At 45.7% G+C, this 18,814-nt stretch overlaps 1 protein-coding gene across 3 annotated transcripts in view; it reads left to right on the forward strand.

The window, feature by feature from the left end:
• The window catches only part of PMVK (phosphomevalonate kinase), a 28,432-nt gene extending 12,224 nt beyond the window's left edge, over positions 1 to 16,208 (forward strand). For all 3 annotated transcript variants that reach the window (XM_078671431.1, XM_078671433.1, XM_078671432.1), the window contains exons 4-5: positions 12,796 to 12,925; positions 14,409 to 16,208. In XM_078671431.1, the coding sequence (XP_078527557.1) occupies positions 12,796 to 12,925; positions 14,409 to 14,566 (288 nt within the window). In that variant the 3' untranslated portion in view covers positions 14,567 to 16,208. The remainder of the gene's footprint in view (positions 1 to 12,795; positions 12,926 to 14,408) is intronic.
• The last annotated feature ends 2,606 nt before the right edge of the window (positions 16,209 to 18,814 follow it).

The raw sequence follows: 18,814 nt of genomic DNA on the forward strand, positions 1-18,814 counted from the left end.
GCATCCGTGGAAAAATCTTCATAATACTTGGTAACTCTATTTATATATAGGGAAAACAACGTGGGTGCCAGCACGCAGCCTTGCCTGACACCTTTGGCCACCGAAAAGTTCTCCGTCACCTCACCCGGTTTCCCCCAACGCACAAAGGCATAGGTATGTGCATGTAAGTTTACTATAAGTCGTACTAAGGTGGGGGGCATGCCCATGTCCAATAGGCATTTCCATAATCCGGCCCTCGGGACAAGGTCGAATGCTGACCTTAGGTCCACGAAGGCCGCATATAGGTTGCCTTTGCCCAGGGTGACCGTTTTCCAATGCAAAAGCATGAAACGGAATGCCTGATCCAGGGTACTCACGTGGGGTCTAAACCCAGCTTGAAGGGGTGTAAGAATATCATACTCCTCTATCCATGCCTGTATCCTGGATAGAACAAGACGGGTTATGATCTTCTGTACCGCGTCAATAAGACTGATCGGCCGGTAGTTGGATGGAACCGACCGATCACCCTTCTTAAAAATAGGCAATATTTCAGCGCCTGCCCAGGAATCAGGCACCCTAGCACCCAAGGCCAATGCATTTACCAACCGCACTAAATATGGTACCCATAAATCCAGGTCCTGTTGGAATATATCCGCTGGTATGCAGTCAGGACCCGGCGCTTTTCCCCTAGGGATAGCTTTCAAGACTGTTTCGACTTCTCTGGCCGAGAACTCAAGTGAATCTAACGATAGTGGCCAGCTAATGGACACTTGCGTCTTGCTGCAACATCTAAATTGTTCCTCAAAGTGGGACACCCATTTCTGTTGTTCAACGGATGCGGGGCTTGGGCGATCTTCCTGTGACAAACCCCATCTAAGAAGGTGCCAAAACTGCTGCAGGTTCCTGGAGCCACAGGCCTCAGCTAGTGATGTCCAACGCTCATCATCCCAGGCAGCTTTAGCAGAGCGTTTAGCATTATTGAATGCCTTCCTACTTGCTTTGATTAGGGCTGGATTTTTTTGTTTTAAAGCTTTAAACAGATCCGCATGGGTCTGTCGGCAGGCATCGTTAAACCAATTTGCGGGTTTCCTAGCCTTCCTACTACCCTTATTGGCGACATACTTAATAAACAGTGATTTAAGTGACAAAAACAAACTAGCATGTATGCCTGTGATATTTGTATTGATCATTTCCTGGTTTTCACACTTCTCAATTTCTATCAGTGAGTTGGAAACCAGGGCTCTGATCTTTTTACGTGCTTCCACATCCACAGAAACCTTTGGCCAACGAACCCTCCTCATATCATTTGTAAGTACGACAGCCTCCTGTACAAAATTTAGCTGTCGTTCAACTGGCCCTACAAAACTAAAATCCTTCAACTCCGCCACCAGGGGTTCATGGTCACTTTCTGGACGTGGCATAACTACCATGTCCGAGACCACAGGCCACATTTTAATGTCTACTAGGATGTAGTCGATACGACTGCAGTGTCTACCATTAAAAAAAGTGTAATTACCCAACTTATCCGAGCTTACTCGTCCGTTAAGGGCACGTAAACCCCGATTCAGACAGAGACCTTTGATAAATGTAGCTGCATGAGACCACTTATTGATCGGGGGTATGTCAAGCTGAGGAACCCCCCAAACCATATCCTCTGCTTCAGTTAGTAAACCATCATCTTTACTTAGGGGTTCAAAGCAGGTGTTTAGGTCACCCATAACAACCACATAACCAGCTTCGGAGGTAGTACTTAAGAACTCATCCAGACAAAGAAGGGTGGTTGAGACTCTGCCACCCGAGATACCTCTAGCATATACATTGATCAGCAGTATCACCATCCCACTTTTTGTTTTAATACTAACTATCAGTATGTCTGGACAGTCAATAAAAACTACCTTAACAGACACACCTTCAAATTGGCGAACCCAAATTGTGAGACCACCCATGGCCCGTCCTCTCTGGCTTCTAATAGCTGGTTTGTTAAAGTTCAAAAAACCTGAGAGAAACACTGGTGAGGTTGCCCAGGTCTCTTGAAAGGACCATACATCGCCACAACAAATAAAATCAGCCCAGTCAGAAATGCAAATGCGAGATTCTAATCCCGCTATATTCCAACAACCCAAGGTAGTGCCCTTTATACAAGCTCGTTCACATGGTTTAGTTATGTCTAGAGGGTGGAAATCCCTGGGCTGGGGAAGAAATTCTTTAGGCTCAAAGGCAACTTTATTCGTACCTTCTATTGGCATGCCCAATGACCCTAACTGGGCAAATGGCTCAGAAATAACGCTCTCAATAGTGACGTCCTTAAAAGACATTGAGGTAGGCCCCAAAGCCAATCTATCGGGCTCTCTTAAAAAGACCGTACTCCCTTTCTCACAATAATGGAGATGATCTTCAAAACCTTTAGCAGTACATGATGAGTTACCCAAAACATTTCCAGCACCCTTACAATCAGAAATAGACTCAACTTCCCTTATTGGAAGAGCTGGTCAGTCATTAGATGACAGCCCTGATAGTGGGTCATAAAGGTTCCTCAGCGGGATATTCCAATACTCGTTGGGCTGAGTGAACCTATTTTGAAGTTGGTGTGCCGAGTTGGAACTTGGGGGCTGTTGAAATTGTGGATAGACCGGAGTGGGGGGAGCCAGAGGGTGCAGTGTCTTAATATGCAGTGGGAAGTCCGGTGGGGCTGGGGGACAAAAAGGCTGAGGCTTAGCCTTAGCCCAGCCCGGTGTTAGTAAGGAACTATTATAGCTGGACTGGGTATAGGAACGGTACCTCGCTTCAGGGTTAAAATTGGGTCCGTAGAAGTTAGGTGTAAAGTTGGACCATTTGAAGGAATTTTTGGTATTTCTAGCCTGTGGTCGAACAACTGGATTAATCAGGGTCTCGGGATAAAAATAGCCGAGGTTCCTCGTGGATATCCCTCCCTCATTACTTCCCACATACCAATCTGAGAGATGGGATACTACTTTGTGGTCCCTGAAGTTGATAATCACTATATCCCCCTCAATATCCTTAGGGCGTACCCCCACCCACCTACATCTTCTGACCGAAACAATATCCCCATTAAGATGAGCAGGTAGGGGTCTATTTGTTTTCAGCCAGAAGATGACTTTGTTTTTTAGACTTTCGTTATTTTCCCAATCCCCCTCAGAAACTGGTGGCACACCCGTCATTACAATAACATAATTCATAGAATCGGGAGGCAAATCTACATTGTTCCCCCGAAATAAGGATTTATGGTATTTAGTGTTGGTATTTGCGGATTTGCCCACCCCATTCTTTATCTGGGGCAGTACTCCCTTAGTCGGTGGTTTATTAACAACCACCCCAGGATTCGCTTTGGCAGAATTAGCAGCTCGGGGAGTTTTAACAGCCATTGCCGGTGTTTTAGTTGAGGTAGTGCCTGCATTAGTTGTACTTTTTGGTTGTTGGCTAGGAATAATATTTGAATTGCCAGCAACATGTCTAGTACTATGTAAAGTGATAGATGGGCCCATGTCCTTATCAGAGCTAGAAGGATGTGTTTGCTCAACTGACGCCAATAGGCGATCCATTTTATCGCCCAATATCCTGACACGCTCCAGCAAGGGTAACATATATGATTCAATAAGTTTCTCTAGGATGGCATAGGACAACTCATTAAACCCTTCAATTACAGTCTCAGGGGTAACCAAATCATGTAGGTCTACCAACGGTAACTCAACAGTGGGTGGGACCAAATGTTCAGTAACAGGTTTAGGTAGAGAGGGGGGAGGAGTTTGTCGACTTTGACCTTTCCTTTTAACCCCTCCCATTCTCCTTTTTTTTCTGGGTGGGGAGCACACGACCCTCTTAGCCTTAGCAGGCTTGCTTCCAGCTTCGCCCTCAGTCGTTGGTAACAAATTCTCGCCAAAATCAACGCAGACCAATGACAAGTTGGTCAACGTTGGACGAGAATCCGTTTCCGTGATCTGGATAACAGGATTGTTTAAATCAATGAGGCTAGAGTGGTCAATAGGGGGACAATCTAGATGGCCTCCGCTGATAGCACTAACACACGGTGGGGAAATACTTGGAAACCTAAATATGCTGGGGATTTGGTTGATGTCAGTAACATCATCTTCAAGTGAACTCAACCCTTGGGCAGCCATTTCTTGTGTAAGGTTTAGGACTCCTACGGTGGGCAGCGGAATTTTCTTTAAATGCTCAATTGAGCGTCTACGCTCGGCTCTTCTCTCGGCAAGGAGGAGATCCATATCTACTACCTTGGTAGATTTCTTAAAAAATTTATCCAGTGGGCCGAGTACAGAGACACCCACGCCTGGGGGGGCGGAATGGCTCATATCTAAGCAAAGATAAGAATACTATGTAGCCCAGATTACACTCTTAATACACTACTAACAAATTATTAAGCAATGGACAGAAAAAATAGAAACGAATGACAGTAACCTGGCCCAGCCCGGCCTCCTGCGGCCCCGGACGGCCACAGGCGGTCCCGCCCTTGTCCCGGGCTTCTCCCGGGCACTCTCCCGCGCAGCGGGACCCGTCGGTTGTTGATGTACTATCTAAAAAGGAAGAGGAGGAGCCTGCAGGGAGAGCGTCCCAGCTGGTAAGAATTGGGAGTTGTGGGCGCTCCTGGGACTTGTAGTCCTGCGCCCACAACACGCTCGCAGGTCCTGGCACACAAAGTCAAGTTTAAATAAAAGCGCTGTCAAGAGATGTCCGCCTCGGGCGAAGCGGGACCCGCGCAGCGGGTACCGCGAGCAGTTTCCTGGGTCCTGGTTAGCAGAGACGGCTTCAAACACAGTGAGCCCAGCAAGGAAGCAGCAGCAAACAACAAGGAAATCCGCCGATGCAGGTGGAGGAGCGGCTTATTACCGCGTCGAAGGACCAGGGAGGAGCCTGCAGGGAGAGCGTCCCAGCTGGTAAGAATTGGGAGTTGTGGGCGCTCCTGGGACTTGTAGTCCTGCGCCCACAACACGCTCGCAGCCCTGCAGGTCCTGGCACACAAAGTCAAGTTTAAGTAAAAGCGCTGTCAAGAGATGTCCGCCTCGGGCGAAGTGGGACCCGCGCAGCGGGTACCGCAAGCAGTTTCCTGGGTCCTGGTTAGCAGAGACGGCTTCAAACACAGTGAGCCCAGCAAGGAAGCAGCAGCAAACAACAAGGAAATCCGCCGATGCAGGTGGAGGAGCGGCTTATTACCGCGTCGAAGGACCAGGGAGGAGCCTGCAGGGAGAGCGTCCCAGCTGGTAAGAATTGGGAGTTGTGGGCGCTCCTGGGACTTGTAGTCCTGCGCCCACAACACGCTCGCAGCCCTGCAGGTCCTGGCACACAAAGTCAAGTTTAAATAAAAGCGCTGTCAAGAGATGTCCGCCTCGGGCGAAGCGGGACCCGCGCAGCGGGTACCGCGAGCAGTTTCCTGGGTCCTGGTTAGCAGAGACGGCTTCAAACACAGTGAGCCCAGCAAGGAAGCAGCAGCAAACAACAAGGAAATCTGGACTCACAATCTGCACTCACAATCTGCACTCTGAATCTGCACTCTGAATCTGCACTCTGAATCTGCACTCTGAATCTGCACTCTGAATCTGCACTCTGAATCTGCACTCTGAATCTGCACTCTGAATCTGCACTCTGAATCTGCACTCTGAATCTGCACTCTGAATCTGCACTCCGCACTCTGAATCTGCACTCTGCACTCTGAATCTGCACTCTGAATCTGCACTCTGAATCTGCACTCTGAATCTGCACTCTGAATCTGCACTCTGAATCTGCACTCTGCACTCTAAATCTGCACTCTAAATCTGCACTCTGAATCGGCACTCTGAATCGGCACTCTGAATCTGCACTCTGAATCTGCACTCTGAATCGGCACTCTGAATCTGCACTCTGAATCTGCACTCTGCACTCTAAATCTGCACTCTAAATCTGCACTCTGAATCGGCACTCTGAATCGGCACTCTGAATCTGCACTCTGAATCTGCACTCTGAATCTGCACTCTGAATCTGCACTCTGAATCTGCACTCTGAATCTGCACTCTGAATCTGCACTCTGAATCTGCACTCTGAATCTGCACTCTGAATCTGCACTCTGAATCTGCACTCTGAATCTGCACTCTGCACTCTGAATCTGCACTCTGAATCTGCACTCTGAATCTGCACTCTGAATCTGCACTCTGAATCTGCACTCTGAACTCTGAATCTGCACTCTGAATCTGCACCCTGAACTCTGAATCTGCACTCTGAATCTGCACTCTGAATCTGCACTCTGAATCTGCACTCTGAATCTGCACTCTGAACTCACAATCTGCACTCACAATCTGCACTCACAATCTGCACTCTGAATCTGCACTTTGAATCTGCACTCTGAATCTGCACTCTGAATCTGCACTCTGAATCTGCACTCTGAATCTGCACTCTGAATCTGCACTCTGAATCTGCACTCTGAATCTGCACTCTGCACTCTAAATCTGCACTCTGCACTCTGAATCAGCACTCTGAATCTGCACTCTGCACTCTAAATCTGCACTCTGAATCTGCACTCTGCACTCACAATCTGCACTCACAATCTGCACTCACAATCTGCACTCACAATCTGCACTCTGAATCTGCACTCTGCACTCTGAATCTGCACTCTGAATCTGCACTCTGAATCTGCACTCTGCACTCTGAATCTGCACTCTGCACTCTGAATCTGCACTCTGAATCTGCACTCTGAATCTGCACTCTGAATCTGCACTCTGAATCTGCACTCTGCACTCTGAATCTGCACTCTGAATCTGCACTCTGCACTCTGAATCTGCACTCTGCACTCTGAATCTGCACTCTAAATCTGCACTCTGCTCTCACAATCTGCACTCTAAATCTGCACCCTGCACTCTGAATCTGCACTCTGACTCTGCACTCTGACTCTGCACTCTGACTCTGCACTCTGACTCTGCACTCTGACTCTGCACTCTGACTCTGCACTCTGACTCTGCACTCTGACTCTGCACTCTGACTCTGCACTCTGACTCTGCACTCTGACTCTGCACTCTGACTCTGCACTCTGACTCTGCACTCTGACTCTGCACTCTGACTCTGCACTCTGACTCTGCACTCTGACTCTGCACTCTGACTCTGCACTCTGACTCTGCACTCTGACTCTGCACTCTGCACTCTGCACTCTGCACTCTGCCTCTGCACTCTGACTCTGCACTCTGCACTCTGACTCTGCACTCTGAATCTGCACTCTGAATCTGCACTCTGAATCTGCACTCTGCTCTCACAATCTGCACTCTAAATCTGCACTCTAAATCTGCACTCTGAATCTGCACTCTGCACTCTGAATCTGCACTCTGAATCTGCACTCATTTCTCTGAATCTGCACTCTGAATCTGCACTCATTTCTCTGAATCTGCACTCTGCTCTCACAATCTGCACTCTGCTCTCACAATCTGCAGTCTAAATCTGCACTCTGCACTCTGAATCTGCACTCTGAATCTGCACTCTGAATCTGCACTCTGAATCTGCACTCTGAATCTGCACTCTGAATCTGCACTCTGAATCTGCACTCTGAATCTGCACTCTGAATCTGCACTCACAATCTGCACTCTGAATCTGCACTCTGAATCTGCACTCTGAATCTGCACTCTGAATCTGCACTCTGAATCTGCACTCTGAATCTGCACTCTGAATCTGAACTCTGAATCTGCACTCTGAATCTGCACTCTGAATCTGCACTCTGAATCTGCACTCTGAACTCTGAATCTGCACTCTGAACTCTGAATCTGCACTCTGAATCTGCACTCTGAACTCTGAATCTGCACTCTGCACTCTAAATCTGCACTCTGCTCTCACAATCTGCACTCTGAATCTGCACTCTGCACTCTGAATCTGCACTCTGAATCTGCACTCTGAATCTGCACTCTGAATCTGCACTCTGAATCTGCACTCTGAATCTGCACTCTGAATCTGCACTCTGAATCTGCACTCTGAATCTGCACTCTGAATCTGCACTCTGAATCTGCACTCTGAATCTGCACTCTGAATCTGCACTCTGAATCTGCACTCTGAATCTGAACTCTGAATCTGCACTCTGAATCTGCACTCTGAATCTGAACTCTGAATCTGAACTCTGAATCTGCACTCTGAATCTGCACTCTGAACTCTGAATCTGCACTCTGCACTCTAAATCTGCACTCTGCTCTCACAATCTGCACTCTGAATCTGCACTCTGCACTCTGAATCTGCACTCTGAATCTGCACTCTGAATCTGCACTCTGAATCTGCACTCTGAATCTGCACTCTGAATCTGCACTCTGAATCTGCACTCTAAATCTGCACTCTGCTCTCACAATCTGCACTCTAAATCTGCACTCTGCTCTCACAATCTGCACTCTAAATCTGCCCTCTGCTCTCACAATCTGCACTCTAAATCTGCACTCTGCTCTCACAATCTGCACTCTAAATCTGCACTCTGATCTCACAATCTGCACTCTAAATCTGCACTCTGCACTCTAAATCTGCACTCTAAATCTGCACTCTAAATCTGCACTCTGAATCTGCACTCTGAATCTGCACTCTGAATCTGCACTCTGAATCTGCACTCCGCACTCTGAATCTGCACTCTGAATCTGCACTCCGCACTCTGAATCTGCACTCTGAATCTGCACTCTGAATCTGCACTCTAAATCTGCACTCTGAATCTGCACTCATTTCTCTGAATCTGCACTCTGCACTCTAAATCTGCACTCTGCACTCTAAATCTGCACTCTAAATCTGCACTCTGAATCTGTTCTCTGAATCTGCACTCTGAATCTGCACTCTGAATCTGCACTCTGAATCTGCACTCATTTCTCTGAATCTGCACTCTGCTCTCACAATCTGCACTCTAAATCTGCACTCTGCACTCTGCACTCTAAATCTGTTCTCTGAATCTGTTCTCTGAATCTGCACTCTGAATCTGCACTCTGAATCTGCACTCTGAATCTGCACTCTGAATCTGCACTCTGAACTCTGAATCTGCACTCTGAACTCTGAATCTGCACTCTGCACTCACAATCTGCACTCACAATCTGCACTCACAATCTGCACTCTGAATCTGCACTCTGAATCTGCACTCTGAATCTGCACTCTGAATCTGCACTCTGAATCTGCACTCTGAATCTGCACTCTGAATCTGCACTCTGAATCTGCACTCTGAATCTGCACTCTGAATCTGCACTCTGAATCTGCACTCTGCACTCTGAATCTGCACTCTGCACTCTGAATCTGCACTCTGAATCTGCACTCTGAATCTGCACTCTGAATCTGCACTCTGAATCTGCACTCTGAATCTGCACTCTGCACTCACAATCTGCACTCTGCACTCAAATCTGCACTCTGCACTCAAATCTGCACTCTGCACTCACAATCTGCACTCTGCACTCACAATCTGCACTCTGCACTCACAATCTGCACTCACAATCTGCACTCTAAATCTGCACTCTGCACTCACAATCTGCACTCTGAATCTGCACTCTGAATCTGCACTCTGAATCTGCACTCTGAATCTGCACTCTGAATCTGCACTCTGAATCTGCACTCTGAATCTGCACTCTGAATCTGCACTCTGAATCTGCACTCTGAACTCTGAATCTGCACTCTGAACTCTGAATCTGCACTCTGCACTCACAATCTGCACTCTGCACTCACAATCTGCACTCACAATCTGCACTCACAATCTGCACTCACAATCTGCACTCACAATCTGCACTCACAATCTGCACTCACAATCTGCACTCTAAATCTGCCCTCTGCACTCACAATCTGCACTCTAAATCTGCACTCTGCACTCACAATCTGCACTCTGCACTCACAATCTGCACTCTGCACTCACAATCTGCACTCTAAATCTGCACTCTGCACTCACAATCTGCACTCTAAATCTGCACTCTGCACTCACAATCTGCACTCTAAATCTGCACTCTGCACTCACAATCTGCACTCTGAATCTGCACTCGCACTCTGAATCTGCACTCTGAATCTGCACTCTGAATCTGCACTCTGCACTCTGCACTCTGAATCTGCACTCTGCACTCTGAATCTGCACTCTGAATCTGCACTCTGAATCTGCACTCTGAATCTGCACTCTGCACTCTGAATCTGCACTCTGCTCTCACAATCTGCACTCTGCTCTCACAATCTGCACTCTAAATCTGCACTCTGAATCTGCACTCTGAATCTGCACTCTGAATCTGCACTCTGAATCTGCACTCTGAATCTGCACACTGAATCTGCACTCTACATATGGTATGTTATGCTTACATACGTTCCATATATTATCCATGTATATGCCACATTTAGTTAAGAATATATGTTCTGTTTAGTTACATTACTTTGTTTGTATACCCTTTTATGCTGCTCTAAAGTTATTTCAATGGGTGAAATGCGGAGCCTGGGTAGCAGGAAGGAGAAGATAAGAGAGTGCATCGAGTGCGGACTTGTGAGCAAGCGCCTTAAGCCATCAGGATGCTACTTCAAGGCACTTAGACAGGGTCGTAATACCCAATGATACTCCTAAAGGTAGCTACAAAAAATGGCGTTAGGTTGTGCACACACCCTGCAAAGATGCGTGTAGCGCCTGAAGTCACAAGTTGAACCTGGTGTTGTTCGCTACAATAGACGATAGTTATCAGTGAGGTTTGTTCCACCATGAAACGAAAGTTGGCTGCTGAGAGTAACAAGGCAGTGCTGGGAGGGGGGCTGCGCACCAACTGAAGTGCTCTGGTTGCACGGCCGGCCGTGTGAAGTGATAAGCCTTGAACGGCCTGCGGCCGTGTGAAGTGATAAGCCTTTGAAGTATGGGAGTGTGGGAGGAGTGCTGCTACGGCCTGGGGGAAGCTGGCTGGGGAGGGGGAGGAGAAATGAATGTAAGGCTGTGGGGAACAGAGTTTATGGCCCAAAAACGCGTGCCTGTGGCCACGTGAACTTCAAGAAAACTGCAAGGAACGAAGCCCTTAGTTTGACGAGGATTTCGAGCACTTGAATTCTCGATCCCTCAATGCGCTTGCGCTTATTGTAGGTCACGAGACCTAAAAAGGAAAAAGTTTGGAAATGAAAAATTGGCAAAATGAGGAATTATCCCATTATCCCATCATCCCTGGCATTGAAGCCTTGGCAAGGTAGACATGCAGTGTGTTTGGGAGGATGTACCCCTGCCATAATGCAGAATGCTATCAATCACAGTGCATGAGAGCCAATGGCTGCTGGGGCTGACCTGTTGCCCCCTACTGTATGCTCAGGAGGGCGGAAGCACAATGTGAATGACAGCTGAAGAGACCTCCGGCTCCGTATACAGATGGCTAACCCCATGCTCTTCTTTGGTTGCATGCATTCATTTATGGTTTATTTATGTATTAATTGTTTGATTACACGAGGCTGGCAGACTGGTTAAAGCTGTGTGTTGGCAAGACCTAAAAATACACTGATTTATGTATAAATGGAATCTTTTGCCAGGTGTGATAATTGCAATGCTATGAAGATGCAATGAATCGAAAATAGCTCTATAGGAACAATTAGGTCGAAAAAATGTCTAGTGTGTTTGGGAGATCAGTTAGAGTGATTAGTTCATGCAGTCAGGTTTGATACATGATAGGAGCCCTGTTATATCCACACTGGCTGTGGCACTGGAAATCTATTTTTTGGTTCAGAAAGGAAAGCAGACTACTAAAAAGGTGCCTCCTTGCGACAGTCCTCCGTCACCTTGCTGTAGCCAATGTGAATATTTACAGGACATTGTTCACGTTAGTATAGTCCTTTTCACTGTAAGGGTTTTCTTTACGGAAACTGTGCTGCTTACAGAGGATGGGTTGCTTCCATTTCTGTTGGCAAGGTGCGGATAGTATGACGATAAACCCTTTATGACGGTTTAGTTCTTCAACATAGTTTATCCTCATGGTGACTCTTCCGTATCGGCCTAAAGTGAATGGGACTTCTTCTGTGGAATCACAGTAGAAGTGAACAGCATTGCCTCAAGTTGGCACTGCATATCCCCTACAGCAGCTCTGCCCAGATATTGGTGTTGGTTTTGAGGCTCATGCAAAAAAGCTGCATTTAACAGCTGTTCACTCTTTAAAGATCGAGCACGTAACTCAGCGTGAGGGTCGAATTTCTTCAAAGGAGAACTCTTTTGTCCTCCCACCGGTTGATGAATCAAATATGCTTGGGGATGGCCTGTGTGAGGCACTCATAAGGGTGGACAAAATGAGAATCTCATCCGCTGGTAACTACTAGGGGGCACATTCCACTCCTTTGTTCCTGTACTTTTCGTATTGGAGCAGGACCAGGGTTGATTTACCTATGGAGGTCTCTGTTAGAGTGGCACGATAGACAAAATATGATGGACTGCGATGCTGCAATTATCAGTGGCTTCAAATAATTCTAGCATTCCACCCGTCTAACATTTTGTTTCTCATTGTGAGAAGTTTGTAGTGTTGAAGAGGGCATGTCTAGTCTAGTGCTCTCTATCTGGCACTTTCTATAGGCACCAAATCCACACACCAGGAATGAGTCCATTTGCAGTGCTCTTTTGCAGTTGACTCTGTTCTAGCGCATTCTTGACATGTGCATGGCAGCAGGGGGCGTTGCCATGCTAATTTGTCAAGTGCTAACATTTGCACAGTGGCACACTCCCCATTTACGGCACTGTCTGGTATCCAGGTGTGTGTATGTACATGAGATATTTTTGTCTGGGGCATTTTTATCTTTTTTTCCTTTGTTTTCCATTCTCCTTCAGACCCGGCTGGATTTAAGTATTTGCAGAGATGCAGCCACTTTCTGGTGTTCCTCACCTTCTGTTCATTTCTTCTGCAGATAGTCAGCGACACGCGGCGGCCCTCTGACGTGGACTGGTTCCGCAACTCCTATGGAGACCTGACTCAGACCGTGCGAGTGCAGGCATCCGAGGCGACCAGAAGACTGCGGGGCTGGGTGTTCGCACCTGGTAGGTGGCTCCATTGTATATGTAATCCTGCATTTCAGAGCAAGATACGCATCTGAGATGGAAGATGCTTGCTAAGAACCTATGGAGGGCTGCTGATTCAGCAAACTTCTGCTAGTACAGTAGTCCATCTATTTTTATCTGTTTGTAAACTGTAGTCTCTGTTTAACTTTTCTGTTGTGTATCAGCAGCATCACAGAAAATGGCAATTAGCATTACACAATGACACATTTGCACAAGTGAGCCCTTGCGTATATTGTTGCTATGCTTTATATGTTGGGCACCCAAAAGCAAAAGTCTGGTCATACTCAAAAACTGCAGAATCTAGTTTGGCTTAGGATGTAGGGCTCACCTCAAATCTGAATGAATTGGAGGTCAGAAGGCCACACAATATTGAGCTCTTCTGTCACGTGCATCATACACATGGATGTAACTAAACCAGATTCTAGCAGTAAGTGGTCCCACCTAAATCCCAGGATGGTAGTATAAAATACAAGAGCTTTTAAATGGGAGACCACCCTAGTTCTTAATATCTTTTAAATCTGTAACAGCCTGCTATACACCTAAAAGGAAACCGCTGAGACCCAAAGTGCTTTTTCTTGACTGAGCTTAAGTCCAGATATGGAAGCAGCGCCTGTACTTGCACATTCTGGAGAGACAGAACATACGACACGACGAAGAACGTTTAACACAGGCTAACATGGTAGTCTGGATAGATCTACTAATGCCCCAACCCACACAACCACACACCAGGGAAGTCTGTTTCCTCCCAGCAGTGTAAACCCTCCGTCACACGTGATGGCTGAAGCAGTTGTCTCCTCTAAGCAATGTCTTGGTATCCTACACGCGTGTGCAGTGGATCGCATTCTGTCCCTTATGGGTGTTCGTGTGACCTCTACAGTAGTTTTACCCTCTTTGCACAGTAGGGTCATTCTATGGGAGTAAGTTGCAGTGAATTATCTAACCATAGCAACGCACTCTCCCATAGGTGTGGGTTGGAGTAGCTGTCCACCCTGTGAAATGCGGGTCCGTCCTCCAGGAAACCTCTGGCCACTGTAGTGTCCTGCTTTGGGTGAAGCAGACTGGTGGTCTTGTCTGGCTAGTGTGGTGTTGAGCAGGCCAGGGCTGGAATAACTGATTATCCTTGGTAATTTATACTGCAAAATAGGGCCGAAATGTTTGCCTCCTTTAGTTAGTATAGTGTCATTTAATCTAGGACTGTGGTGGCAGTCTCTTTTGTGTGTATGTCATACTTAGATGTGAGTTAAAATAGTCCTCCTAGGGTCAGTGCAGGGCTTTGCTGGAAAGATGAACTGACTCGCTCTTTTTGGGCTAAGCAGCGTGCCTACTTTTGTATCTCCCGGAGTGGCTTGATGGTTAGGACCAGCCTCCCCATCTTTCCCTGGGAGCTTCTTTTGTTGCTAGATTGTTCTTTCCAGATACATCCTTAGTAATCCTCCTCATGTGTCTCCCCCTCCTTCTCCAGGGATTGATGATGCAGAGTCTGAGTGTGGGCTGGACCATGGTGTGACCTTTGATTGGACCATCACTAACGACGGAGACGGCAAGGCCCTGAACGACCAGCTAGACACACTGGTGGACTTCATAAAGCTGAAACTGACCCAGTGGGAGCATGCATCCTGAGGACACACAGACCAAACTATTGCCCACTAACAGATGAGCAGAACATGACCACCTCATTCTAAAAGGAATGCTAGCAAGAGAAAGGAGCACACATAATCATCTTATTCGCCAGGTGATGAGGGTGGCATCCTCTGTACTTTACATCAAGGAGGTTTTGTTCGTAAACTGCTCAGGAATGATGGAGAGGTGAGCATAAGTTCATACGGGCATAAACAATGAGAAGTGTGCAATGGAAAGGGCTTGAGATCTTTGGAATTCATCACCTAGGAAGATGAAGGAAAGGGCAGATCCAACCTGGGCTTCATACTCTGGTTATCTATGATATGTGCAGTTCATATCTGCATGACACACGAAAACCAAAACAAATCAACATGAACTCTCACTTGTGAGAAAATTTGTTTGCAACCTGAAATGATCTACCTAATATCAAAATCCAAGAGATACCTTTTAAAACTCATGTGAAATAAATCTGACTATAATCCCCTACTGAGCAGGAAGTCGTGATGCCCGCTGCTTAGAAAACCAATGGACTGTTTGTGGCATTAAACGTGGTAAACGTCTGATGATCTATTGATTGACAAAAGGGAATAAATGGGACATCACAAATAATCGAAGACTGCAAAAGGATTCCACGCTTTATATGAAAACGTATTACGACAGCCTAACCATTTAATTAAACTTCAAGCAAGTGGAACATTGGTTCAAGTGCATTGTCCTCCAAAACTCGCCAATCAAGCGAAGATGGAGCAAGATAATTAATTTGTGCCAACGGAAGCCTTGACAGTCTTGGTTGTGTGTCATAATATTGAAGCCAGTCATTTTGACCTGCACATAGATCGACTCCACAATATTGACTACCTGCATATTGTCAAGATAAGCATTTAACCCCTTTAGAGCTTGTAAATAAACCTCCCCAGTGCTGCGCTGTCCATTGGAACTAGTGCTGAATGGACGTCCAACGGTCGTGCGCAGCACTGGGGAGGTAGTGGCCGTGACGACCGTTGGCCGACGGCAGCAATTAAAGGGTTAAAATAAAATATAGATTTACTATTTCCTACTTACCACCTTGATAATATGATGGGAGTCCAAATTGTGGCATCGATATGGGTGCATGTCGATGTTAAAGCTACGATATCGTGGTAGAACACCCAGCAAATCCGGATGGCTTACCTGAGAACTTTATCAATATTTATGGAAAACCAAATAAACCTATATCCATCTATATATCGCTTTCAGACGTGATGTACACTATGAATACAAGAACAGAAAAATGTATTAATTATATGATTATATGTTGTCCTACATATAGGAGCAATGTATCCTTATTAACAGAGCTATGTGCGGTCATACATATTTGTAATAACACTGCATGAGTAGGTCCCCGTATTAGAAGTGTCGCGCTCTCTAGAGTTTGACCATTAATATGTTGGTCACAAAAGGACATCAACACAGAAGAGCAGAACTTCCCTCCTTGAAGTATTGTTGATCCAATAAAGCCATCTTGCATTTCACCACAGCTGGCCTGTGAGGTTGGTAGCATTTTCTTAAACCACTAGATTTTCTGTGGCTTAGTTGAGAGATTATATTCTCTTGCAACCTCCTATCTATTTTATATCGGAAATCTCAAATCCTGCTTATGTTTGTGTATGCCGACTACTTTACAGTTGTACCGAATTCTTCTCTACAGGGATGATATCTAAGAGGACGGTTTTAGTGGAAGGGATTTAGATCATCTGATACTGTATCCCTGTGTTCTGAAGTTTATTTTAACTTTATAGCAGTGTCTGCAAATTATTATGGCTACTACCATGTCTTGTGATCAGTCCTGTCCACTGATTGGAACATGAGTTTATCAAGTCGTTTATTTTGAAGAATCATTATTGATGAATTGCATGTTTTCTTTCCTACAGCTTAGAGTTCCACCAACATCTTTGGGTCAACCACTTTGGGGCCCAAGCACTTTAAAAAAAATGTATTTACAAATTAAGCACTGCCTAAAAGGGTTTATAAACGTTTATGGTCTGGTTGTTAATGTGATCACATCTTAAATGGTTCCCTTTTAAAGTGACCATTAGAAGTGATTCTAAAACTCAGCAAGAGTTGCTTAATAATTTCAAACTTAAAACCAATTGCTCTTATTGAAAGTGGCTGCAAAGTGTGTGGTACAGTCTGTGTGAAAAGGCTCAAGAAACTCGTGTGTTCCTTCCTAAAACCCATCTGTGAATTTCTAAAAGGTAGAATAGCAGCTAACACTGCAAAACTTATTTATCGTGCCACCAGCCATGCACGTAATGCTAAAACTTTACCTGAACCTAAGTAATAAAAGCATTTTACCACATTTTCCGGAGATCCATATTGAGAGTGCATTAGTTTTACTAGTTGGCACCATATTTAAGTGTATCAATGAGGGTTTTATTCAGTACTCCGAGTCCTCTATATATGTTATCTTAATATGCTCCCTACCTTCAATCATTCATAGGAACATATCTGAGTTGCACCTTGTCCCGCTCTTGTCTTAGTTTGTACTTTAACACTTGATTATTACAATATTAAAAACGACAACAATTACAGGTGAGCATTGGGAGCATTTAGTATTGGCTATCTCCATAGGAATACTACCTCCTCGTAAACTTCAGTACCACCTGAACAGAGACTGCCAAATTACTTTGTTACAAATAGTTACGGAAGACGAGTTGTTCCTAAAAAACAATTTACAAAAATTCTATTCTCTCTTCAGCTAACTGCCGGGTGATGTAAGCATAGCTTGGTGTCCCAAAAAAGTTCAACATTTGAGGATCATGTTTGCCAGAGACCACAATCGGTGATTATAGACTTTATTTAGGTGTCTATTATCCAATAAACACCACTATACTATTTAAGATGATGTAAGATCAGCGATATTAAAGGGATCATTGTGCCACAAAACTGCTTGAGTGCGATACCCCTAAACCGCAATCAGGTATTCTTCAAGGCTGTATTGGCCACTGGAGAGAAGTGCAGACACGAGGTATGGCATGTGGGCATGTACAGCTGTGTGCATGTGTGGGTTCAGGACCCAAGCACTGGAGATTGGTTGCAAACTGCGACTGGTTCCTCTCTTTTCCCAGAAATCCTACAATGAAATTGACACAGTGCTGCATCCTTTAAAGCATCCATAATATGTTCCAATATAGGTATACCCCTGGTCGGGTCCAGACAACTGCTGTCTGACCGGAAACATCGCTTTGTCTCCCTATGGTCCTTGCTATAGGACTGGTCGCTTAAGGCCTGCTGCTCTAGGATTGGGGAGTGTCCCCTGTCTCTCTCCTAACAACCCAATGATGCAAGACCTCTTGAACCCTCAAATAAACTCAAACACTTTAGGTAAAGGAGCAACCAGCACCCTGCTAACTCAAGCCTTTGAAACTTCTTTGAGTTTTACAGATGTGCATTGTTTAGAAAGAGAGCTGGAAGTCTGTAAAAAGGGACAGGAAACTTGAACCCTTGCACTGAACAGCGATACACTTGGACAAAGAAAGATGTAAAGAGAGACAGACAATGAGATGCAGTGATTAGCACTGGGCTAGGGAGATACATCAGTAAAATGGAGACACTGACCTTTGGGCAATAAGATAAAAGCACAGAGATGCTAAAACTTTGACACGAAGTCACAAACTGGGGCTAAATGGTGACTAGGGATATAAACACTGAGACTGTGTCGGGCAAACATTGGGAACTTAAAAATGGGACAACACAGTGACTTTGGTACAGTGAAGCCCACATACTGACATAGAAACTGACACTAGCGAGACCCTGGCAGGTAGACTAAATCGCGGAAGCGGAGATGGGGCTTTTTGGGAAGAGGAAAATTGACACAAACTGGTAGGTACTAGCTATTAGTTCAGGAAGCATATATTTAGACCATGGTGTACTGAAACTTGGCAGGAAGACACAAACTCTGAAATTGAAACTAGGAGATTCAAACAGTGTTTGCAGGACACAGATATTTGCTAAAGAGGCCCTGAGATAGGCAGACCATAACACAGCGATAAAGCAAGGAAAAGATAGTTGTCTTAGAACCTAGAAGATACTGACGCTTGGAAGGAGAGACAAACACCAGGACAGGATCATACTACGTCATTGAGACTTGAACATTGATACTGGGATAAATGGACAGTGACACTAAGTTAAGGAGTTAGTTCAGAACTGTGCGATATGGAAAAGAGGAGCCTGCGACAAGACACAGTCATTCACTCTGGAGCACAACAG

This window comes from Lissotriton helveticus, chromosome 12, assembly GCF_964261635.1.
Source record: "Lissotriton helveticus chromosome 12, aLisHel1.1, whole genome shotgun sequence".
Classification (NCBI taxonomy): Eukaryota; Metazoa; Chordata; class Amphibia; order Caudata; family Salamandridae; genus Lissotriton; species Lissotriton helveticus.